The following is a 26,676-nucleotide window of genomic DNA, read 5'->3' as shown; positions in this document are numbered from 1 at the left end:
CCCAACCAATAATTTGTTGCAAAGGCAAATTTTTCTTTGCTATCTGAAGAAGTGCATACCCAGAGAAATAAGCAGAGTTCTCAGCACTAATTTTTTATAAGAGGTAGTTGTCCCATTGCTGGTGAAAGTCCAAATGTAGGTATATGCTGTATCTGATTCCACAGATTTTAACTTCACTGCCACTTAAGTTCAGAGCTGAACTTGAAAAATTTCTTCCACGGCTCCTCCATGGGGAGTGCACTCCAATGGCTTGGAATAGTCCAGTCAATGTGAACGTATAAATCAGAGTGCTTTAATTTCTTAGTATTTCACACTAAATCCGCATAGGAAACAAAGTTATACACAGTTGGAAATTTGGTCTTTTAGGACTATCAAAAGTCAGGCTCTGGAGTCATGAGGAAAAATGTACTGAATTTATAGACTTGGAAAAACATAGTTGGCCATAGTATTCTGCAAAGGAAGATGAAATATGAAATGATATACATAAAAGTGGGTGAGTGGAAAAGGCGGTTGCTTGAGCTCCACCACAGCTGTACGTCCAGTCATTTTGCAGTATTCTATATTCTATCTTGACTTTTATTTAGAAGTCAGCATTATAACTATAATAATAAATGCTTACAATAAGAAGAATTAAAAGGCCAAAATTATTTGAACTCATGTTTGAATAAGATGCTAAGAAAATTCAAAGATAGATCTGCTTCTTCATTCTTAACCTGTGCTTCTGTGCCCAGTTATTGAATTTGTGTGATTTTTGGCAGCATGTTGAGGATTTTGATTGTTCTCTAAAGGGCCTTTGTAGAATCCTCCAGAATGGAGAGGAATCTTTAAATCTAAATTTATGGCTCTTGCAAGACTTAGATCCTGAAATGACTTTTGACTTTTAGATCCTTGTGACTTCCTCAGAATATAAGTGTGCATATTTTCTACCTAAATGTTTCAACTCTAATGGGACAAGCTTAATTTCTCTAGGTATTGATCTATAGTATGATGAAACAAAAGATGGATGTGCGTATCACCTGGATGTGCTCTCTTCACTGTCCAGCCACAAAATGTTGTCTCTATACCTTCTCTTCACCACTATACTAATATTTCCTGACCACCACAGTCAAACTGGGACCAAATATTCAGCTGTTGTAAATCAAAATGATTTATTGACATCAGTACCTGATCATTAACCTTCTGATCATAGTGTGCGTGAACTTGTGTGAATTTGTTTTTTTGTCTTTGTCTTAAGCAGCAAGCTGTCATATCTCCTTAAAGAAGGCTGGTCTGCTTCAGTGCCATCACTTGCTGCCAGAAATGCTCAGCATGGAAACCGCAGATACAGTTTGGGGGCTGGCTTGGGTTCCCCTTTATGGTGTAGTTCCCAAGATGTTGTGCTCTTTGTATTCAAGTATGTGTACATGCACACATAAACACGTATACAGGCATTTGAAAGAGCTAATTGAAGCAATAAAATTTGTGTGTACATACCCATGTATGTATGTATATACATGCATATACACACACAGGTTATGTACACACACGCGCGCGCACAGACAATTGAAAGGGCTAATTAAAACAGTAAAATTCCTGGCTGTCGACATCTGATTCATGTTGCTAGAGTCCTCCTAGTGACTCTGTAATTAGGATTTCTGTTAAGATATGCACTAAATTCAGAGTTCAGAAGCTGATTTGTTCTTCTAATGTAAATTTTAAAATCTTCAGAGGTTGCATCGTTTTGCAGTAATATTTTTGGCAGTTTTATCATTAAAAAAATTATAAAGCTTCCTTTTTGAAAATTTGCTTTGACAGTTGGATGATTTTATTTGTCTCCCTCTAGCTAAACACCTACAGTTACCATAGACTTCAAAGGGAAAAGTAGTTGCACAACCTCATTCTAAATTAACAAAGTATTTGTGTGGGAATTGGACTATAGGGACTGGAACTGGAAGCCAGTTCCCTGAGCTTGAGTAAATCAGAGCAACTTCTTTGACTTTAGAGAAGTTCTCTAGATCTCAGTGGAAATTTCCCTTTGAATTTCAGTGCAGATTTTCTCCATTCATCAATAGCTATACTATTTTTACCAAGTAATGATTTTCAGAGGCCAAAATTCATATGTGTCACAAGCTCAGCAGTCCTGAAGGATGATGAGAATCAGTTGTTAATGTTCTTTGTCTCTGTAAAATTTGCTGAAGGGGGCACCACTTCCATTAAAATGGGGGAGGGAACTCATTTTAATTAACCTGGCGTAAAAATGCTTTTGGTAAAAAATTGAAATTATTTCTTTGAAACTAAACAGATACACAAAAAACTCATGCCAGGATTTATTCATATTTTTGGTCCCGTAAGAATTGGCTATACAGGCATTAGAGCAGATATTTTTTAAATTGTATGTTTTAAGTGAAATTTCCATCTCCTCCTCCAGTATACATTGGCATATCTACAGTGAAAATATACTGAAGATGTTCAACTCTAGCCCCTATATGTTAAAAGAATTTATTGCGGTGGAAGTTCTTCTTGGTAGTTTTTCAAAATACTTTGAATTTTATAAAGACATATATCACAAATACGGCAGCTTATATCTTCCATGGACTGATCACATTGGCTGATTGATTTAAAAGAATCACTGAGCCTAGAAAAAATAACCTCTTACTGCAATGATGAATTAATTTTGCTTAGGACCTCTGATCCTTTTTGCGGTTATTTATGATTGATGAATGCTTAACACCAGTGGAAATTACGAAAATGTCTTTTTTGCTGTTGTTGGTCTTTGACCTTTTGAACTCTCCTTTTCCTGGAGTCTGTTGCCAGGCCATTAATAAAGACAGATTTTGATTTTTGGCTTGGTTGTGCTTCACTATTTGGTTGAGCTCATCTATTTTTAAATAATGCAAAAGTGTAACTGAAAGGAGAAAGCAGCCTTTTCAGACTTACAAAAATTTGGCTTTTTCCATCTTCATTCTTCCAAGATTGTTCTCACTAGATTTATTAATGGCCTTCCCATGGCCAAGTGTAAACAGACTCTTTTTAAATGTTCTTTCCTTTTTGTTTCCCTTCTGCTGTGATATTTTTGTCTCCTTTCTATACGAACATTGAACTGAATGTTAGAATCCATGTGAATTTTCCTCTGTAATTCTCACTTCTCCTTTATTTAAAACGTACTTTTCCACTAGTGTCTGTCATTGACTTGTAGACATCTTTTGGTTGGTTTTAAGATGTTTCTTTGGTTATTTTCTTCCAATCTGCCTCATTGCGTGTCTGTATGCATTGAATTCCTAGCACAGGAATAGTTATTACATACTCACAAATCCATATTTTCACCTCCTTCCCTCTTCTTTTCAGTGCTGAATCTTTACCAGTTTGAGTTATGTTCATATGATTTCCCTACCACCACCATTCTCATGTCAACAACTGAGCATTAACATTGCCATCTTCCTGGACTAACATATGAACAATCATTGCATTTTCTTGCAGAATATGTTTTCTGTTGTGCATAATCTCCTGAGCTCATTGTTTCTTCTCCAGGATATGAGCCAGTACTCTATCATCACATTTTCTGAAGTCTTCTGCTCTTTGCTTTGCTCCTCTCCTTTTCCAGATTATTGTGTTTGAATTTCTGCAGGGGTTTCCTCTCTGGTCAAATCTGGTGAACATACCCACTTCATTTTTATCTGCAATGACCATCTCTTTGTTGCTACCCTATTTCTTCCTACTTCTTCCTATTTTCTTTAATACTTCTTCCTCTTCTCCTTTTGAACAACTTGGACAGATATGCAAAAGAGACTTGTGGTGTTTTCCATGTTTGTTTGTTTTTTGTTTTTTTTTTCCCAGTTCATTTTGTAATTCACCAAGCTTCTTCCACATCTATCAGTGCAAGTCCATCTTCCATCCCCATTTGATGAGACATTTTATCTTGGATAAACCTTCCCTTTTCTTCATAGTTTATTCTCCCCCTCCTTCCTTTTTTTTTAATTGCTTGGCATATTACATGACGATTTTTTTTTCATGTTGTCATTTATCTGTCTTAATGATACAGTTATTTAGTTTATATGCATGCAACCATCCAAAAAATGATAAATAATGTAAGTAGCTGAATTTGCTGACTATTTTGTTAGCCATTCCCTTGTGATAATATTTTGAATTTAATCTTTTTCCCCATATTGCCTTTACATATTCATATTTCTGACAGTTATGAAAAATCTATATTTCAAAATATGGTCTTTTTTTAATCGGCTGATGCATTTTGACAATGTGTTGTGACAAAAAGTGTTGGACTTGTGGAAGATGAGTTTTTAGTAGTCTAACCAGAAAGATGTAAATCAGCCCTGAGAGGGTGCGTTTTGTATATAAATTGATTCTGGTATTTTCCCCAAACAGTATTTTATTTTTTTTTAAAGAAAGAAAAAGACAGCATTCTAACAAATAACGCACAAAGTTGTCTATGTATTTCTGAAAGACAAGATCAAACGTTTCACACTTGTATGAAATGCAAGGAAACTATTTTAAGCACCTGCCAGCATCACACTGTCACCCGTGGTTCAGCTTGACTTGCAAATTCACTTCTGCAGCCTGCATGCAGTCCTACCTCCTGCCAGAGTGGTGGACAGTAAACGTTGTATTAAACTACCACATAGGACAGAAAATATACAGTGCTGATGTATTTTTTTGTGCTATGTTAATGATGGTTTTGTCTCACTGGGATTTACATATCCAAAACAACACCAAGAATATTTACATTGTAGAGCTATTTAAAATACATCTGTCATCCAGGGAAAAAAATAAATAAATCAAAAGCATTTAGCCGGATGGTATCAGGTACACAGCACGAGAAGGGCGTGAAGGAATTTGACGTGTTCTGGGAGCTCGTGCATAAATGTGTCTGATTTCTCTGTGATCTGTATGTCACCTTTATCTTAACGTGGCATTTTGTGGGATTAGATATGCATGTAACACATGCATGCTAAAGCTTGTGGCTGTTTCGTGGATGTCATTAGATTTATAACAATGTTGAAATATCTTCCAATAATTTTATGTTTCACAGATTTTTAGTTGTATTTCTGGAAATTGAGAATGTGGTAGAAGGCAGAAGTTACTTTATATCTGGAATATTAAGTGGAAAATATCTCAGCTTGTGTGGTTATGAGCTGAAGCTTGCTTTTCTGAACATACACCTACTTATTTTACCAATCACATTCGTTTAGAAGAGAATGTTCAGCAACCTAAGTTTCTTTCATTTGTGACTAATTAGCTTCAGATTTCAACAAAATGATTTTTTATCCTTCACAGGACACTCAGTGGCAGAAACTAAACAAACTGAGCATGAGACAGACCTGTAGCAGGTGCATTTTCACTGCACTGAACTGAGGTTGGCTTGTCAATGCTAAGAGCTCTGAATCAAGATGTTTTCCCTTCTTGTTACCAAGTTCCTCAGCTCTGATTCACAAGGCCCTAGGGTGCATGCTTGCTTGTTACTGCAGTGACTTAAGTGTCTGGATTGATATCAGAGGGCACAAATAATTCTTGTGTGCCTCCCAAACACTGATTCAAACACTTAGTTCTTCCCATTATCACCAGGAGGCATGGTTCCTGCTCCCGCCTTATGAGAATGTTTAGAGATTGATCTGCCTTCTTTCCCTCTGTCCACCAGTTAGAAAATGTAGTGTCTGCCCTCCCCTGTCGAAAAAGTTTATTTTTGTTTATTCTGCTGGGATACACTTTTTTTTTTTTTTTTTTTTTTTTAATGTATATGCAGCACACTGTCACTTAAACAGAAGAGGTAATACAAGCATACAAACATAAATGAGGTTAGATTGTCTTCCCTCATCTGCATGTATGGCTGTGATGGAAGGAAATCATTGCATCCATTTCCCTTGATATATGACTGTTTTTTTTCTTTCTAGCAGGGATACTTTCTCAGATGAATTCTTGCTACTTTTGACACAGGAGTGGTTTTGAGTAGACAAAAATTACATTAAGCATGAAGAGTCGTGTGGCTTGGGAAAATCGGAATAGTGAAAAATGGAAAAGGAGAGATTATTTGGAGTAAATATACTGAACTTTAAATCACCAGAGGTTTTGAAGTACAGTGCTAAAATGGAAGAGTCAGCAGGTTTTATTGCAAATTCCTATATTGAGCCATACTTCAGGGACAGCTTCTATTCTCAAAATACTGAGGAATCACATCCATTATTAAATCTTGAAAAAATATAAATTGACAATCTCAACAAAGTACTTGAATATTATATACACATTGTTGAATTCATAGATGTGTATTCCACTGCTTTATATGTGCCACAATAGTTCATTCAGCTTTGGAGAACTGAGATTAAATTTGTGATCTGAGACTGCTTGAATACTGAGGAAGTTAGCAGTAGTAGGTGATGCTGATATTAGCAGTTAGGTGTGATTATACTGCATCCAATTTTTGCATTTCCAAGAATTTAGACAAGTTTATGTTTAGCTGGAATGCATGTATTCCCAGTCCATGTTTTCTAATCCACTAATGATTTGATTTAAAAAATAATATTCCTAAGCATCAAACTCAAATATTTCACTGTTCATAAAAAAGTAATAAACTTTTTTGAGAATTTTGCTATATTCATTCAATACTTGTCAGATTTCCAAGCGACAAAGGAGTTCTGAAGATTACTTCACACACAAAAAGCTTAACAAAAACTGAAAAAAGGTTTTTGGAAGCTCTCTGCTTGGGCACCCTCTTTGTTCTCAGTGTAGTGCACGGGGCTTGAAATAATATCCACACTTATTTAATATTAGAAATTCACAAGCAGCCCACTCTTAAGTTTCCTCTGACTGTTTCTGAAAACTTTTCTCCTGGAGGCTTCCTCTTTTGTAGTTCCCAGGTGGTAACTTTCATACTATAAAGGCTGAAAGAACAATCACCTAGGTTTTTCTCTACTCTTTCAAAGAGGTTGGACACCACAGGAGGTGCAAAGTAAACATAAACCAAAGTTGCACTCGTAGCTCTAGAGACATCGGGATATTTTACATTGAATGACCTTACTAAGGTGAGGACAAGAAGGAATCAGATAAACTTCTCAGAAGGGAAATTGTACTTAAAGTACAAGGAAAAATATTTTGTTATGTTAAGGACAGTTAAGCAGTAAAACAGAGTAATTGTGGATAGTGTGGACCTTTGTCATAGGAAGGTTTTAGTAACTTCTGCAGGGACAGCTGGGTTGTGCTACTTCAGTGATGGGAAATACAGTAGATGACCTGGTAAAGTAGGTGATCTCCTTGCACCTGGCATTGCTAGGATTTCTGATTAACAAACTTGTTACTAAAATGGAAGAAATGTGGTTGGCCATGGTAAGGGAGAACTGAAAGGGCACAGGAGAGAGAAAATTTTTAGGCATTTCTGATTCTGGCTGTCTGAGTATTCTGATGTTTACCACGTAGCCTTAAGGATCTGGAATTGCAGGCTAGATTCTAAAATAGACTTACACAAGTGTAAGGTGGGGTTGGAGTTGTACAGACTTAAAACATAACTCAAAACTTTTACAGTAGGACCTTGAAAGCCTCATCAGATATCTAAAATCAAGATGATAATGCCCATATGATTTACTGCTGTAAAAATTAAATAGTTGTCCTTCTCTTTTAATACTGAGAGAGATTACCAGGTTATTTCCTACCAATATGAACAGAGAATGAGATGATAAACCACCATAAAGTAAATTGCATAAAAATTCATTTAAAAAAATCAGAGCAATAAAAGATTTTTTTGCTTTCTGGCTGCAGGCTGTATGCAAGTACCATCATGATATGATGATTCAGGGAATACAAAAAACAAACCATATTCAATGTGGCCAGTTAAAAAGGAAAATTTGAGTGGTCACAGTTTCTTTTTCTTTTTTTTTTTTTTTTTTTTTTAGTCTCTAAGCAATCTCATCAATGGCAGTATTTTGCTTCAGTTTTGAAGCAAAGGAGCTTGGATTCAATTTTGGTGTTGTCAAATTTAATGCTAGAATAAGGAATTTCAGTATCATCTCAAAGAAAGCAGACTAACTTTTAATTTGTGCAGTAGATCTGACATAACATGTCTGGCATTTTAAATGGCCAATTGTAACCAGTTGGGGTATCATTCAGCAAATCAATAAGAGTTTACATTAGTGGAGTTTAAACATGCAACAGGCATAAATATTCTTGTCACTGTGTAGATGGATTTGTCTCCCTGCTCTAGATCTTATTTTTCATATTTGCCCACGGTATAATTATAAAAAAAATAATTTCTGTTATGATATTGTATTCTTATTTTTGTCTCTGTTCTTGGGGAAAAAAAAAACTTTTTGCTGATGTGTCCCATACATCACGTGCTAAAAAACAACCCAACTGATTACCTTTGATTTAAAAACTTCTCAGAAGGAAGTTGCATAACAAGACTGAGAGCTCAAGCATGTGGGTTTTGGCAGAGAGCTGCGGAAGAAAGCCCTGGCTATAGCAACCTCACAAGAAAAGAACTTGACATTTTGAAAAATTTTTATTGACCGGTGTGGACAGGGAACGGGAAGTCAGATCGCTCTCACAGGCAAGCTGCAGTCTCTTCCTTGCTGACCTTTAAATGCCACTTAGTGTCATCAGAAAATCAAGGAAATGCTAATAACAGGGCTTTGGGTAAGCGAGTTTTATATCAGGGATATCTTTTGGAAACAAACATAAGATGACTTCCCTTTTTATAGGTACCTGTTTTTGTAAAACAGAATTCTCACAACAGTACTGTTACATATTAATGGATTTTTAATAGATAGTTTAAAATTAAATTTGTTTATTAATACGATCTTTATTTTTTTTTTTTTTTGAAGTACCTGTAAGATGTGAGAGCTCCTCTCCTGTTCATCCTTAAAAAGCGAATAGTTTGCAAAAGGCATTTTATAATTGCATTGCAGGGTGATGGTCTAGGAACACAGACTGGCCTCTGCTTTAGACTGATAACCTGTCTTGAGTTCAGTGGGCTATGGCCTTTGGTAGTCTTGTGGAAAGTCAAATTCTTTTGAACATGGGATCGGTATGCCTAAGTCACCAGATTACTCTGAGCCTTTATGCTTCTGTGTTTTAAACAGTACTGGCCATCCAAAAGCTAATTTTCCACTAGAAGAACTGGGAGGAAAACACTGAAACTAAACTGCTTATCCCTAAAGAGTCATATGCATTAACAATAAAGAAGGTCCCTTATATTTCAGAAGTTTAAGGAGCAGGAAAAAACTCCACGGCAAGTGTAACACTAAACAATGTATACATCAGAACAGATGTAGCTGTTCTTTGCTTCCTTCCAACATCTGCTTCATGGAACTGAAATGGACTTTGGTCTGGGGTTGAAGTTTAAGACCTGTTCAAGACACTTGCTCAATTAGAGGCCAGGTTTACTGGTGACCTATGCTGGTCCATCTGTGTTTGTTTGCTTCAGCTTAATTTGAAAAAAGAAGAGGAAACTTTTTTTCTTGCTAGTTTGCATTACTTAATTGTTGTTAGAACGGCAGGCAAGGTGCTGTAATACCAGTGGTCTAGCAAAGACTATGATTTTACGAGTCAGGAGACATTTTGAAAAGCTCTTTATATAATTCATTGCCCTGATTTTTTTTTATTATTTTTTTTCTGCAGCGTAGTTAAAAACACACAGATTGTAGGAGCCAAATTTGATTCTGAACAAAACATTAACCATAGCCTGTTATCAAATGAAACAGGAGATAAGGGCTGTCTTCTTCAGACAACTATACTGGCTGTAGTGCTTCAGTTTGGTTTTCCTCTCACCTATGCTGCTATAATTTGAGTAGTCCCACTGAAATAGGTCCGCTGATAACAAATTAAAACAAGAACAAATGAGAGGGAGTTTGGGCAAATGACTTGTGCATATCAGGTCCCTGCAAGTTTGCTTAGTTAATGTTGTATGCTCTTACTTGTTGCCCTACTAGCCTGTCTGAAACCTGTCTCCAAAATCCAGTGATTTGAAAAGAAGCTGCAATACATCTAACTGAACCTAAAATATTTTAGAGCTGGGTAAAGTGTTGTCTCTCTAGGTCAGGTTTACAACAAAAAATGAATCCAAATGAATGCCAAAAACACTTTTATCAATGGTTCATGTCCAAAGGTGTTTTTTTTTTTCTCCTTAAAGATAATGAAAAGGGCTCCACTTATGGGAGAACTTGAAGATCTGCCTCCAGTTAGACAGAGCTCTCACTGCTGTATGATGGGGCTTTCAAAACTACTTTGATGTTTTTCTCAATCCATTCCCTTGGAAGATGTAGTATGTTTTTATTGTAGGGGAAAAGTCTCAACATGAATATTCTTGAAATGCTCACTCAGTAAATAAAGGGCTTGATATCAAGGTTGAACTGGGTGATGAAAAAGTAGAGGAATTTCCAAGTTTTTCATTTTTTTCTCTTGATAAAGTCTTTTTATTATTGACTATTTACAGTTTCATATTAGTATTACTTTTTTTTCCTTGTATCTTCTCTTAGGAAATTTAAGCTTTAGAAAAATAGGTTAAAATGTTTAGTTATTCATGACTGCGTTCCTTCACAGTGATCTGAAAGTGCCTGAAAAGGGAACCACAAGACACTGAGTTAGAATTGAATGGGATATTAATTTAAATCTAGGTACATCCTATGTTCTTATCAGTACATTGTATTTGTAATGCTGGGAGGGAAGATTTTGGGTTATTTATTGTTTTCATTTATCTGTAAATCTGTGAACAAATTTTCTCAACCTTTTAATGCAGTAAGGAAAATCAAAGAATTAAAACAGTCACAAAAGCATAGCCTGTAGAATAAACTTTAAAATGATTTTGTTCAGTCCTTTTGTAAGTGTGCGGGAAAAGGAGACTACTGTGTATTTCACCATGTGAACCCAATCATTTCTTCAGGAGTGAACAAAGTTTATTTTGTAGAACCAGGTACAATATGGACTGTGATCAACTTAAAACTTAATAGGTTTTAGAGTAGATCATTATTTTTCCCACTGCCTGAGATGTAGGAGCAAGGAAAAAGCTTATTAATTTATAAGATTAGACCAAGTCTCTTAAACCCCACCTTCCAATTAGAGCTTTTTTGTTCATTTGCTAGAAAGGTGAAAAAACTATTGATGCTAGTCAGTTCAGAGAAATTAGTCATGAAAAAGATCTGGCAAATACTGCTCTAATCCTTTAGTAAAACTACAGGTGATCAGAGGAGGCTGGTACTATGCATTGTTTGTGCTAAATATTGTGAAGTCTGTGCAGTGTGCAAAGTAAAAGGTAACCAAAAAGTCCAGCAAATAGTTTTAAGTCAGTGGTAATTATCACATGGAGGTCAGGACACAAAACAATTTGTTATCTGGATTACCATTTTCAGTTGCTTTCATACGAATCTACAAAATACTGAACCTTGCTAGGCAGTCAGGAACCTGTATTATGTGTGTATATTTTGTGATGCTATATATTTTAGCTCGTTATGCTTCATGAGTGCTTCCTCAACAGTGCTCAAATTAAATTAATTGTCTTTTTGAGCTCAATGCCCCATGTTTTAAATTTTTACCTAAGATTTTACACTTGTAGAAAGGAATTATCCTACTATCTCATGCGTATCCACCACAGTAATGAAGCAGTCATACAAATGAGGAAGAGCATTTCCTCCACTTCCCAGACTAGAGAACTTAGGTTGAAAGAACAGCTTCTTTTATTTGTAAAGTGATGAGATTTGTGGTGGTCTTTAGTTTCCTGCTAGTATGTATTCTGTGGTCTTGAACAAAATTTCACCTGAGAGCTTTACATCCTGGATGGGTGAGTTTTGCACATGCAGTAGCATGTTCTGTTGTGATAAGAACAGCATTATCAACCATGGTCATCAACCTTCACTTCCAGAGTAGGTATCTCTCTCCAGCTCATAGTGGATTGGTATCAGTAATGATTTCACAGAAGCCATTTCTGAGAAGAAACAACTGTCTCATAACTTAATTAAATAGTAATGTTAGCATGGAGGCTTCTCTTAATATAAATAACGAAAGGGAACTAACAGGTTTTGAGGGAAATGTATTTACAAGATCATCGTTAGCAAATTTAAAAATGCAAATAAGTTGAATTTCAGTTGTCCAAACTAAAATAAAAATGCACATTTTCAAGTAATCATGTTTCCTAGTCCATTTCTATTGATGGATTTACTACTGTATGACTGTATGTATTTCTGATTGCATATTAATATAAAAATGTAGGAAGGTCTTGTTCAGAAATCAGTGACATTTTTCCATTGATTTTATTAAGTTTTGAGCCTAAGTAAATTTTAACATTAAGGAATTAGTGAAATAGTTTCTGCTTCTCCTTTCATCTGGGCCTGTTTAAATCTGGAGTGGTACCTGTCACTGGGATGTCTTTTGACCAGATTCATTGGTTGGCTTTAGCAGATTGTAAATACTTATGCTTGATTTTTCATGTAAATTTGAAATAATTTATTGGTAGAAGATTTTTTCTTCTGTGAAGCTGCAGAGAAGTCTTAGGTAAATCAAGCATATCAATAACAAAATAGACAAGCCTGGTATACAGGCAGCATCTGATTAATATTGTGTTCTCACTTGAGAGTAAATCTGGCTTTCAGAAATGTGTACTACGTGTAATTTAAGCTTATATTTTAAATAGCAAGCAGCAGTAGTGTTCCTATCATCAGTATTGTTAAGCTGCAGTAGGTGCTCGTAGTGCCTTCTGATTTATTAATTCTGCCTGTAAGCTTTGTTCCAGTTGACCTTTAGAAGTGTCCAAAAGTTACAGTTTGCAATTCAGCAAGTTTGGCAAAGAAACGTATATGACTATTCATATCATTGTTTAAACGGTAACCAGATGTGTCTTGTTTTTCTTCTTTCTTTCCCATTGTTTTTAAAAAGTGATGTTAATCCAACATGTTAATCCATTTACAGGGTTTTTCCACGGCACCAAACTCTCCTTCGGTGAATTCTCGTTCCAGTAGCCTGGGTTCATCGCTGTCCCTTGGTAACATCTCAGGAATGACAGCAAACCCAGAAGTGAAAAAGCGCAGAGCACCTCCTCCTCCAGTTGTGACACCTCCGTTGCAGAACATGGAGATGAGCGGACAGGAAAAGATGGCAGTACAGGTAACTGAAACCACAGAAATCAGCTTCTTTGCTGAATGTGCTGACTACCCTCAGTTCATTTGTCAGAGTTGCAGTCATTCACACATCTGTTGGTTAGCCAGTAACTGCAGCAGGTCTTCACAGCACTTACCAAAATTAATCTTACCAAATAAAATTAGAAAAAGCATTGGGTTTGTACATACTTTATTTAGCTCTCTTGAGACCTCCCCAAGCTTTTCCCACTATCAAAGAGTTCTTCTGAATGAGAAAAGCTATGTGAAGCATTATTATAATAAAAGACGGAGGAGGAAGAAGAAGTAAGGATAGAGAAGTTGGTAGTTATACAGGGGGACTAGATAGCTTTATTGGATTGTTTCCTGTGCTGGATACTACAAGATCTGCCCTATTTCCCAGTTGTGCCATGAGATATGTTAAAGTGGTGTTCTGTTTTCCCTTTAAAAAGGTTCAATGTTCCATGACACAGTCAGCTGAATTAAACACAAATTGAGAAGAAAAACCTTTTTCAGGACCTAACCATCTGAAAAGAATGGAGTTACGTGGGAAAGTGTTACTAAACATGCACAATCACATAAAGACTTCTGGTTCCACCATCAACAAAACCATTCTATTCTAAATGTAAACTTTAATAGTCACTGCATAAAACTAGATATGGATGCCAAATAAAATGCAAGGAACCAGTTGACCTTCAAGGCCATGTAATGTGGACTGGTTCTATTTGCTTAGAGCTTGTCATATCTATAGCAGATTTATTTTTGGAAAGTGGATTCTATTAGTCCAAAATGGAGTCAAGGAGGAATGTTCAAGGTCATTTTAGCTTATGAGGAGGAGTCTAGTGCTCAGTCTTACTCCCTGTCACTCTTCTATTTACCTGTGTTAGACATACCTTCAGTGCCTTTTCCAATGAGGCATTGTGTAAGCAAAGTTGATACATGGACTTTGTAATGGATTATCAGATTTCACTTTCCCATTCTTAGGATAGGCAAAAGCTTGATTGGTGGGACATGATGGTGCTTCATCTTTCAAAATACGGTTAGGTGCCATTGGTAGAACACTCATCTACAGATATAGCTCTAGAGAAATGATTATATTACTTCTCAACATTTGGTGCACCGTTAAAAAAAAAATCTTTTGAAATTCTCAGTGTAGATACTGTGATGGGTTTTTTTGTGTCCCCTGAAGTTAAACGTTCAATGTGTTCAATAAAAATATGAAGTTTATACAAGTATAGTCATCACATAATGTGTTACTCTGACATTCTCTTAGGCTTATCTCCATGCATTGTGGCATTGACATTTTAAATTGTTTTAGGCAAAAACAGTGAGAAGCTAAACTCTTACTAAACATTTTAGCATCAACTTTGTTGCAAATAGATGGAAGTGCTGGCTTTCTGAATCCATTGGGGAAAAAAAGTGTTAATTTGTCAAAAGTAGCATACAGTACAGTGGCAACTTCAAATTCTCATAGTCTAAAGGAAAAGCTGTTTTGACAAAAGGAAAGAGATGAAGGTTGCGTCAGAGGATATTTCATAGCAAAATTAATTTTAGTCAATAGAACTGTTGTGTGGAGCTGACAAAGCTATTGAAGAATATGGTATATTATGGGCACATTTGCTAGAGTTAGTTTGCCTGCATTTGTTGGGTAATGGACATCTTTCTGAAAAAAGTTGCCCATGTCAAAATATTAAACAGTTATTATGTGCTTCTGCAGCTCCCAGATTGAAAGTGGCTCACAGGCTGCACTGTAGTTCAAACGGGAATGAGTGAAGTACAGTTGAAATGAAGCAATGAAAAACTGAGGGAAGAGATTAGTTATTGCGTATTCTGTGACAAGGTAGCAACAGGAATATTGTTTACATGAAAACCCAAACAGTTCTATTTTATCTACGTGCAGACTATCCAGTTTGCTGTGAAAATAGAGTAAAAAATCTCAGGGTGTAAGTTTATTTCTTTAGTTTATGGGAAAGAATTAGCACTGATTTTTTTTTTTTCAGGGAAGGACGTCAATTCCTTATTAATGGACTTCCTTCCATAAAAAGATAAGATGTTTGTTTAGAAAACTTTATTTATGTGCAACTGTTACTAACAGGAAGATCCTGCAAAAGGGGAACATGTTTATTTCCAGTGAAGCTAGCACATTAATAGAAAATTAAAACAGTGGTATTCTGAACTTTCAGAAGGATTTTTCTTTTTAAACTGTCTCCTTCCATAAAGCTGCATAGAAAAGCAAATAATGGAGCTGTTACGGATACACGTAGATTGATTTTCCAACCTAACAAGCCCATTATTTTTAACCCATTGTTAAGCTCTAGGGCATTCTCTTTTCTTTATGGCATACATAAAGCTTTGGGAGTATACATGTAATTGCCCTACCTAGTAATTGTACTAAGAAATTTCTGTGTGTATGAAAGGATGTTTATACTTCTAAATTTATATTTTCTCTGCTTGTTTTTTTTCTGGATAGGTGGGTCATGGCAATGTATTTTTGCTGTTGTGCAGCTTTTGTTTCTTACAGTAATTTACCTCCTTGAGGGTAAGGCCCCTGCAGTAACTTTAATTACTTTTTACTGCAGCATCATTAGTTTTCCTAGTCTGTTTCTAGTCTTCCCATTTCCATGTCTATTGAGAGGTAGTATTTCGTCTGTAACTGTATTAAATCTCTTCTAGCAAGTATTTATTTCAGTTCGAAGTGCAATTGAGCGATGTTTCAGAGTGTGCTGTGCATACACTAAGTAGTTTACAAAGGAATTCAGAGTCAAAGAAAGGAGTTTACGGATTTCTTCCCTGGAGACTTTTTCCCCCTTTTTGTAAACATCTCCCAAGTGATGCAATTTAGAATAATGAGAAGCCCATTGAAAAAATATTTTTTAAAAGGCCAAGGTATAGTAATAACACTTTGTCATAACACTGTTCAGATATCACTGTTTTACCATTAAGTGTTCGAATGTATAGAGTAGAAAAGAGCATGGAGTGGTGGAAAAAAAAAAAAAAAAAAAAAGAAAAACTCTTTTACACATTTTGCAAACAGTTACAGAATTTTAGAGGATGTGCTAGCAAAATTTGGGGCCACCTTATTGTAGGCATATTAAAAACTGGGTTCACAACCCAAAAAGCATGTGCTATGTAGACAAAACACATAAGAGAAAATCTGTATGAGTATTCCATTATGGAGCACATGAAGAGAAGCCACACATGAAGTCTGACAGAATTAAGCACATCTCAGGGGCTTATTCACTGGCCTCTCTTTAAAAGAAAAAGTGTGGTTTGGGTCATTTCTTGGAAGAATTGCAGAATTGAGTATTTAAGTCTTTTGGAGGTCAAGACTAATGTGCACTGGCAAATAAGTTTATGGGAATAATCACTTTTTATTTTCAGTGTGTATGGAAAAGTACAGAAATTAGAGTGAGGGGAGATGATAAATTAGGCCTCAGGGGCTTTCTGTAAGAGCCTTTTCTATGAAATTGAGTGGTTTATTCAGAGTAAAATCATGAGGCTTTTTGGAGACAACATCAGAATTAGAAGAGGGCTCTTCAGTGCCTCCATCTTTTTAATAGCTCTAATGTCAACTCCAGAAGCCAGAAATGCAATTTGTAGACTGTGATAAAGGAGCCATGTGCTGTTTCAGCTGCTGTGATTTTCAGAACAGAAGCACTTTCATATAATATGTAGATGTAACGGGAGGCATCTGGGATTTGTTATTAGCCAGTCAAATTCCTGTACTGAATGAAGAATAGGGCAATATAGCAAACATAAATATTCTAGCATTTGTTTTGTAGTTTTTAATTTTAGTTGCCAACATGGCAAGAAAGCGGGTTCAATTAAAAATTGTATCTTTGCTCCTAGTGTAGGCGAAGAAATGGCCTCGCATTTTCAGAAGGCACCAAAAAATATATTTTTTCCCCATGTTTATATGATTTCCTGGATGTTGCTGCAAACAAACAAATGTATGTGACATGCTGTGGGGTTTGCCTTGCTTCTTACGTACCTTTCTTCTCCATGTAGATCTCAGCTTGGATTGCTGAGGACAGTTGTTGACTCATCGTTCTTGCTCAAGTCCATTCCTTTAGAAGAGACCACTTGCCCTCAGTGTTTTATCAAGGGTGATATTTTCTCACCAAGAATAGCTTGTTGAAGAGGCTTACTCATATGAATAAAAAGGAATATTGCAGCCAAAGAGAATCACAAGCTTACTCAGAGCATTTCTGGCAGGTTTTGTTCTCCCTACCTCCAGTTTATTTGCGACCAGTTTTATGTCTAAATGAGTAGTTAGCTTTACGGTGATAGTTTTAACATCAACAAATATAAGTGAGATTTTTTATCTTTCCTGGAGAAAAAAAATACTCGTTAAAAATTTGCTAAATTTATTGTATATTTGGAGAAGATATTTCAGCATTTGCTGTACATCTTTTATTAAATGAAGAAAACTAAAAATATGCAAATGCAGAGGAAAAGTTATTTTTTACCATCTTAGTTAAAAAATTCTCCTGACAACCACACAAGGGTGTTTTGTTCCTGTTGTTGTTTTCTTTTTTTTTTTTTTTTTCTTTTCAAATGTTTCTGTACTCTTGCGGGAGACAGCAGCTTCCCATGGCTCATGTTCCTCTGCTCCAGCACATCTTATGCTTCCAAGACTTCTTTTTCCACCACTACTCCACGAGAGAAGTGCCACTGAGATGACAGGCCCCTGGGTTAGGCATCCTGGGCTCTGAGTAGCATTGTCATGCCTTTGGTAATGACACCTTTCTCACAGGAGAAGTTGTGCTACAGTACCACTCGTTGTCCTCTTATATATAAACCAATATAAATGGAATATATCAATGAGAGGTGTGTCCCATCTGGTTTATGGAGCACATTAAGAGTGTGTCCAAAGGATGAGATATGCTAATGAAATGAAATACTGTGTTAAAAGCTATTGAATTTATGTCCATTTGCAGGCAACCCTGGAGTACTCCAAATCACACCACACATGGGCACTGGGTAGTGAAAACATACCTGCTGTTGATACTGCCAGTGAGAACCACGGAATAATGTTCAAGTAGTAAAAATAAAGGGAAGGCAGTGAAGGAAATATATGAATAAAATTATGTTGAAATCATAATTAACAGAGGAAATCTGGTCAAAGAATTGTTAAACCATACACTCACCTGGATTTCCAGAATCAGTCCCTGAATTTGCATTTCTCAAAAGTCCCATGTACATGTGAGTATGCCACAGGGGTGAAGTTGGGAGCCATTTGGAAATATGATTCATGATCTTCCTTAGAAGTAAAATATACTTTAAACAGTGGCCATGATTTTTAGAAACGGTTAGCCTTGCTGTCCATAATTAGGAAGCTGAGTTTGTAGCTTGATGTTTGCTGAACTTTTAAGATGTCAGAAGCTACGTCTGGTTGCTCAGCAACTCAGTATCTGGACACGGTGATTTTATTATCATATTATTCTTCACTATGCCACCTTCTGTTGCAAAAGAAGTTTAAATTGAAATTGTTCCTATAAAAATCTGAGCAAAGGAACTGTTTCTGCTGTTCACGTCCAGCCAGCATACCCTGATTTTTAGCAGATATCTTTCACGCTCATTTCCACTAAGTGATTACCACTCTTCAACCTTACGTCTTCATTATCTAAGGGCACAGATTTGTGGTGTGCTGACTGCAGGGATAATCTCGATTGGTATGAAATCACACTGTTACTGCTGTTCACATCAGGTTTTCAAAGTGACGTATTTCCATAGGGCTGCAAATTAGACCCTAACGCAATGGATACCAATGCTGTAGGGCAGTGAAGGGTAAAGTTGGTTCATAGTATGTGCAGCTGTGTCAGTGAAGAGGCCATCAGTAGAGTTCGCTGTTTGCTGCATGGGTTAAAGTTTTTTGAATCTGCTTTGTTGCTAGATACTCTGGATCAGTTTGACATTTAAAATAATAATAATACTCCTGCAGTTTACTCATTTCTAAGAAACAGCTGAGTGTTTAGCAAAGAGACTGTGCTTGTGTGGATGTGCCTTCTTCTGTTTGTGCATTTTATTCTGACAGGTTTTCTCGGACTGTCAGAAGCATCATTTTAAAGGAGAGTCATGATACCAGCAGGTATTACAATTGTAGTGAAACTGAGGGATGGAATCACAACTGAATGAGAAAAGTTACTGTGGTTACCTGAAGAACAGAGGTTTATAGTGGGCAGGTGTCTATGCTGCAATCATCTTTGTCAGCACCCTGTTCTGACCAGATTATTGTATTAGAATCATGGAATCGTTAAGTTTGGAAAAGACCTCCAAGACCATCTGGTCACCCACTAAACCATGTCCAACCTTTCCTTGAACACCCGCAGGGTCAGTGACCCCACCACCTCCCTGGGCAACCTGTCCCTATGCCTGACCACTCTTCCTGAGTAGTCTTTCTACCTCCTCCTTTGTGCATCTGCTCCAGTTCACTGCTGTGCAAACCCTACTCTTAACCAGAGCTCTGTGTCCCAAGGGGCAGAATTTCATATCTGTTTAGATTTACTAAGCTGGTCAGTCCTAATTTTGCACAAATGATTATACTCATGCATACCTGGGGGACAAGGAGAGCTTGTTTCTTCATAATGCAGCAGAATAGGATTCTGCTACGGGTATTTGCTTCCCTTTTAAATTCAATCTTTCTGTATTTCTACGTAAAGTGAAAGGTAATGAGCAGTTCATGGTGGAGATCATCTGACAGTTGTATTCTTTGTTAATAGGGAGCCCATAATTCAACAAAAGGGTGGGTGGACTCAGTTATCAGTTATCTCCCTTTCATAGGTTACACCTAAGCCAGAAATGTCTGCTAGAAGTCAACAAGATATGAGTGCTTGCTTTTTTTATCATCTTTCAGAGAGGAAGGGAGGTTTCTTTTGACTCAGAGGTCTTCTGGGTGAGGTCTTCTCAACCTTTCTCTTATGACACATTTCCTTTCCCCTTAAGTGTTCTGTGAATGTGGTTGGGGTTTTTTTGGTGGTGGTGGGTGGGGGTCTTTTGTGGTGTGTTTTTTCTGCATTTTTTTGTGGATTTTTATGTGTTTTTGTTTTGGTTTGTTTTTTATGTGGAGCATCCAGAAGTCTCCCTTGAGAATAACAAATACTTTTTCTCACATTCTGAGGAAGGATGCATTGAATCAGTTTCTGCTGCAGGAAAAAGCTGTTTTTCAAAATGTGTCCTTTAGTTCTACAAAATACTGCATCTTGTAGATCACTTCTCAATTTTCCATAAGCTCCCTGAGGATATGAAAGCAAGATTTCTTCTAAAAGACGAGGGAAAACACTTGACTTTTTAGTTTTTTGTTTGTTTGTTTGTTTGTTTAAAGTTAAATAAAAAGAATTTAGTGATTGGCTTTGTACCCTTTTTTTGTATGTTCTGGTGCAGTTTTCTTTTTGTGTATTAAGAAGGCCTGAAATGTGAATGGCGCGTGTTATTTTTAAAGATCCTTAGTCTTTGTTTTTTAACAGAGGACATCGTGACTACTAGATCATAATCTTCATTGGTGTTAGTGGCAGACTTGATCGAACCCTCAGGCGATGTGTGATACCTCTCAGCAATATTTTGTCATGAGGACAGGGATATCGAATCTTTGTTAAAGATGCTTTTTTTCTTGAAAAAAAAACAACCTTCAGGTGCCCAAATTATGTAAGCATAACGAAGAAATCCTCTTCTTATGTTAAGAAGTCAGCAGCAGGTAGTCAAGGATGTATGAGATGTCCTGTCATGGTTTAAAAACAAACCTAATGTTACTTTTCAGAGTTCTTGAGCTTACAGTGGGATATAATACTAAAAATTATAGAGGGGGTACAGATCCTAAGAAAACTTGTTAAATCATTCTCTCTTCCTCATTTTTGTATTAGAGTTTGGATATTAGTTGCTGTAGTGTACATTGTACTGCTGTACAATGCCAGATCAAGAGGCTGGGGACTTGTGACGCAATTGGCATTAGTCAGTATTTTGATACAATCAAAAAGTAGCTGAGTCTTTCTCTCTGTGTCAATAGACAACAAGTAAATAGATAATTAATAGACTAACCCATTAGGAATGGAAATTGTATCTATTCCTCTGTATTTCACTGCAAATTCATGTAGAAACCACTTATTTTGGATGGCATAGGCTGCAAATACTGTATGGTAGTTAAGAAACTTTCCATTAGGCTTTTACTGTCCCACTTGTTTTGGCACTTTTATTCCAGTCATACTGTTGTCTGAAATTTTATTTAGAAGCTTATTAACTTCATTTATACATCGCTGTAGATGTTGAGAGTTCATGGATGGGATGGGCTCTTTTTCCTCTGCTCAACAAACAGATGATACTCTGTGTAGATAACTGTGAAGTAATACACATTCTCAATGAATTCACTAGATCACTACTACTTAGATAACCAGGCAACATGCCTCTTGTTAATACAGAAGCAGCTGTCCTTGATTCCTATTCCCATCTTTGCTCTCTATTTTGTGGTCCTAAGTGCAAAGGTTTGCATTTGCAGAATGAGGTCATAAGTTTTGCCAGTAAATGATGTGAGCAATAATCACTTTCCAGGATGACCCCTGAAGCAACTTCCCTGGTATATGTGTTTCAACGTAAGTGTTGTAACTGCAGCATCAAAGTGCCCTTCAGGAGGGTTATATTTTCAGGCTACATCTCAAAATGGGGAGATGCAGGAGGGCAGCTCAAATTGCAGATAGCTGGGAGCTGTGTAGTTGATGTCCAGTGCACTCCACTGAACACGTGCCCTTCACTGAAACCAAAAAAAAAAAAAAAAAAAGCAAGGCAGCATCAGGAAAGATTTGATCCTATTCCATGTGAAATCAGCATCAGATCCATGTCAATGAATCATTGGTTGCTTATTGATTTAAAGAGGAACACAAGACAAAAATGGACAAGTGGATAGTCACGTTTTGTACTTTCAATTCCCAATCCCAAAAAACTGCTCTTGTAGCTTTGTACTGTCATTTAGGTGTGCCACTGTCTTCCATGCTCACTGCCCTATCCTCACAGCTGTTGCTTCTGAGACCAACCGTCATCAATCGTTATCAACTTAGGACAGATTTTTCTTTAAGAGAAAAGCAGATGAACTGTTTATTTTACTGATGCTTACTTGCTGTACTTTCTTTTGTCTTTCTGTGCTTGATTTCTAGATTACAAGACCTTTGAGGAATGGACTGTTGGTACACTTCTTTCTTGTGTAGTGATGGGTCTATTGTTTTGCTTAGCAAATTATGACATTTTTACCTTTCAGAAGATAGTAAGTCATATAGATCTATTACAGCATGCTGCTTTCCTGGATCCTATCTAGTTTTCCCAAAAGGATTAGGCAATATTTCTTTCTTTAAGATGAGTGTGTAAGCACAGAGCTTTTCTTAATGATTTTCAGTTAATTGCTTTGTGTTGAAAAAGCCATGTACATAAACTGTTGCGCTTCATAGATGTGAAATTCTGTGATGATATACTAAATTAAGTTTTATGGAAATAATGGTCTTTGTAACCAGTCATAAATCTGGAAAGTTTTATCTATTTAATATTTTCACTGGAGCTGAACCTGGCTAGTGCTATCCTATTACAGGGTCCATTATTGAGATGTACCAGAACCAATTACTAGAAACAATTGTGAGTATTAAAGGAGGTCTGTGGTCCTTAAAATGCTCTATATTGAAGTAAATGACTATGAAATTAGAACACAGAACAATTAATTTGTAATTTGAAGGTGATTTGTTCATTTTTCCCTAAAGAGCTTTAAACATGACATTGAGTTAGTTGAGTGAGAGGTATCCAGACTTGTTCTTTTCATGTCTGACAAAACAATGCTCAGATGGCAAACGTGAAACCAGCCGACAGAACATCAGATAATGTTTGCTGTGCAGTCTGGATGCTTAATTTAGCTAGACAAGTACACTCTAGTTTGGCTAATGATGCAGGCCCAAATTAAAATAAGAGAGAGAAAAGTGCAGTCATGGCTTGAAGGCTTATCTTGCTGTCATACATAGAATCAATTTTAGAAAACATATCAAAGCCTCAAAAAAAGCTGCTAGCTAAAGGGAGTAAGTGGTACCTCTTCTAAAAAGAAAAACATCTCTGAAAAATTATTTCTGGTGCATGCATACTAAATCAAGCAAACTTTATTTCTTTCAAAACATTTATGAAAGGCTAAAGGTAGATGATTTATGCACTGTGGTGACTACTTTCTGAATATCTTCAAAGAGTATCATTTAAGGATATATTACATTTTAATTATAATGCATAATTTTTCTCCATATCTCTAAAGAAATTCCATAGCTTGTGCAAATTGCTACCCAACCTCTTTAGAGCTCCTAATGTTCAACTTTGTTTTGCTGCACATTAACTTACTAGCAGCATGTGTCCTATTTTAGAAATAAAATTTCAGAAAACATTTTAATATCTTTAGATTTTTATGTAAGCAGCTTACTTTCCAGTTTCTTCTGTGTCCATATTTTTTCTAACTGGTAATTAATATATTTATTTTCATTTTCCTTTGTTCCATAAGATTTCTTGGTATGATGAATTAATTAAAAGGAATCGTGACTTTCTCAGTCACAAAGTGATTAAGTACAGTTGATTCTTTTTTATTTATTTAATTAATTATTTTTTTTCTGAAGTTTGGTCAGTATGAATGAGGATGTTAGTGTAGAATTTCAGTGGAGGTTTTGATGTTAGCCAGAAGGTGCAGCCTCTCGGAAGCACAAGGAGAACTAATGCTGACTCTACACTGGCCATTGGAGAATCTGTCTTTACTCAGATAAAACACACAGTTAATTTATAGGTAATGTACCATTGGAACTTGAAATTTTAAAACCTGCTGTAAAGTCCTGTCTTTATTAGAAGGAGAATATTGCTTTTCTAGATTGGGAAAAAAAAAATATTATGAAGAAGTCACTGCATAAGAGAAATCCACTGTGCGGCTTTGTCACATTTTTAGAAATATTTTTGCAGCTTTTTCCAGGAAAGGTCAGATGAATCCAGAACTGATTTTAAGTTCTTACCTGCTTTAACTGAAGGCTGGACTGTGTGAAGTGCAGTTTGTTTCACACGGGGGTTTGGATTGATTGATATTCGAGGATAGGAAAAGAAGACCTGAAGAATTTTGTGACTCCTGCCATGGTCATCTTTCCTGCTGTTCTCTGCAAAGTAATCCAGTCCTGCCCTCTAACCTGTGTAGTAACAGGAACCCAAGCAAACTGAGCTTGTTGTGTCTTTGTTTTAACCACTTAACATGCATCATATAATAATCATGTAAGGGTACAAGATTTGTTTATGGAAAGGCTTCTAATTTAGGATAGCAGTTAATAAAATAAATCCTTTTTTTTTTTTTTTTTCAAGAAAACATACAGCTTGAGAGTTGAGTCCTAAGATTATGTGCAAGAAAAATTCTTGGAAAAGTCTTTTTCACCAACATCAATAACATTCCTGATCTTTTGCAATAATCCAGTTGCTTCTGGCTGTGAGTTCATGGATCACCTGCCAACTGTTTCTGAACAGATTATGCTACCTGCCTTGGGAATAATACCACAATTTACCATCTGGTGAGATCATGATAGTATCACTTGACCTCCACATGTGGTCTCCGTCAAGCACTTCATTGAAAACTGGCAAGACATCAGGGCCCGAACATACTGTTCTATGCAGCCCTGAATTTTGGCAGGGTTGCAACATTTAGTAAGTAAACTTCATCTGGCTTGCAAGTCACAGACAAATAGGACAGGCTGATGTCATCGTAAGCATTAAGTCTCATTAAAGAGAAAGTATGTGTTGAGTAATTATTAGACTTTGTCAGGTAAGGTATTTAGAGGAAGTTAATAGACAGATAATTTTAAGCTGCAAGGTTTCCAAAGAACTGGCATTCAGTAAGCAGTGAAAAATGACCCTAACACCTTGCTTAATTTAGAAACTGGGTTTGTGTCACTCGTCAGATTTCACTTGTAACTCTACCTTTCTTATATCTTAAATTAGAAAGGTAAATATTTACATACTAAAAAAGTTAACTAAGTAAATGTATGCTGTGTAAATCAGGTTTAATTGTATTCTGGTCATTTTTAGCTAAATAAGAAACCAAGGAGAAACATCACAAATAGGTATAATCTAGTAAAAACTGTTCACTGCTTTCTAAAGCTTTTTTTTCATTTGAGCTAATTCACAGTCAAACCATGAAAGTAATAAAAACAGGGAGAGGGGAATGCAAATCCAGTTCATCTGACTGCGTGTCACTTCAGTTTTTCATCTCTTTGGAGAAACAACAGTGTAGGTCACCCAAAGGTACAGGCACGTCGTTCTGTTTGCTGTGTGCCCACCTTAACCAGAACATCAGAGCTCAGCAGACTGTCCCCAAGCCCTGCTCAGCTGCGTGTTGCTGCCACTTCCAGGCGAGGATAGGAAGCAGAATACCACGGTGGGTTTCTCAGACCAAGATTTGTGTCAGAGCCCGTTCATAGTTTTGGGTGATAAAAATGTTGTATTTGTGAGGAGTGGCTTGATGTAGAGCTGTGTTACGCTACAGTCCATAGTAATACGTCTAATCTACACTGTGATACCATTTTGCTATTCCACCTTTTCCTTGGTTTCTCAAGATCGTGGAAGTAGGGCTTTCTGGCTGCCCTTTGTAAGCCCTGGAAGGAGCTAGACTGAGTGGAAATTTTCAGGGAGGAGTGGGAAATGATGACATGAAACTATCACTTGACATACTGCCCAAAACAGGTTTCCCAGGCATTTTGTGTGTTTGCAGACAGAGAGGGCTTGTCCAAGGAAGGTAAATACTGCAGATAAATCTGGTGTGCTCTTTTCTAAATTGAGAAGAATTGTAAGGATGTTGCTTAGGATTTGGTGCTGTTCTAAGTGCTAGAAATTCCCGTCAATTTTCTCTACAGGAGAAAATTCTAAGTGTAAAGGAAAACCTGAGCTCCAGAGAGGTATGAAGTTTACTGGCAGCAGAAAGGGTATGGAATTCCTTGCTTCTGATAAAATGTTTGTGTGATTGCATTCCACTTCCTGGCCCTAGCATGTTAGATTACAGCCCACCCTTTTAGTAGAAAATTGGACAAAGATGCGAACTAAATTTTGCAGATATTCTGCTGGTTTATGACGTTTCTCAGATTTTTAGGGACAGAACAACAGACCAACTAGTCAACCAGCCTGTAATCCTGAATGAGATACAGAGGAAGAAAAGATTATACATAAAACCCTCATGCCATGGCCTTTCCTAAAGGCACTAGTGGCTCAAGGAGGTATGACAGACACCTATCAAATTCATTCATAAAGTTGCCAGAAGAAATATTAAGCTACAGTCCAACTGTGTATTTTAAACTCTAATTAATGCTCGATTGTTCTCTTCAAATTTATTGCTCTAACTGAAAAGATAAGCAGAAACATTAAAAGAAATTTTTGAGTTGTTTTTCTTTTTTGCCTTTTTTTTTGTTTTGTTTTACTTCGTAGGCTATTTCTAGAAGAGAAATCAATCTTAATAGCAAATCAGTTTTTGGTGGTTTAAAATATGATTTTGAAGTGACTGAGGTTTTTTATTTTTTTTCCCCTAAATAAAGACATAAATGAGGAGGATTACATTGTATTCAGAGAAACAGAGGAAGTTCAATTCTCTGCCAAAACAAAC

At 36.5% G+C, this 26,676-nt stretch overlaps 1 protein-coding gene across 8 annotated transcripts in view; it reads left to right on the top strand.

Annotated features, from left to right (window-relative positions):
- The window catches only part of COBL (cordon-bleu WH2 repeat protein), a 154,263-nt gene that overhangs the window by 68,312 nt on the left and 59,275 nt on the right, over window positions 1–26,676 (top strand). For all 8 annotated transcript variants that reach the window (XM_082753198.1, XM_082753195.1, XM_082753200.1 and 5 more), the window contains one exon: window positions 12,874–13,068. In XM_082753198.1, coding sequence (XP_082609324.1) covers window positions 12,874–13,068 — 195 coding nt within the window. The remainder of the gene's footprint in view (window positions 1–12,873; window positions 13,069–26,676) is intronic.

The sequence above is a fragment of the Aythya marila genome, assembly GCF_965140915.1.
Source record: "Aythya marila genome assembly, chromosome: 2".
Lineage (NCBI taxonomy): Eukaryota > Metazoa > Chordata > Aves > Anseriformes > Anatidae > Aythya > Aythya marila.
This window is presented reverse-complemented; position numbering and strand designations above follow the sequence as displayed.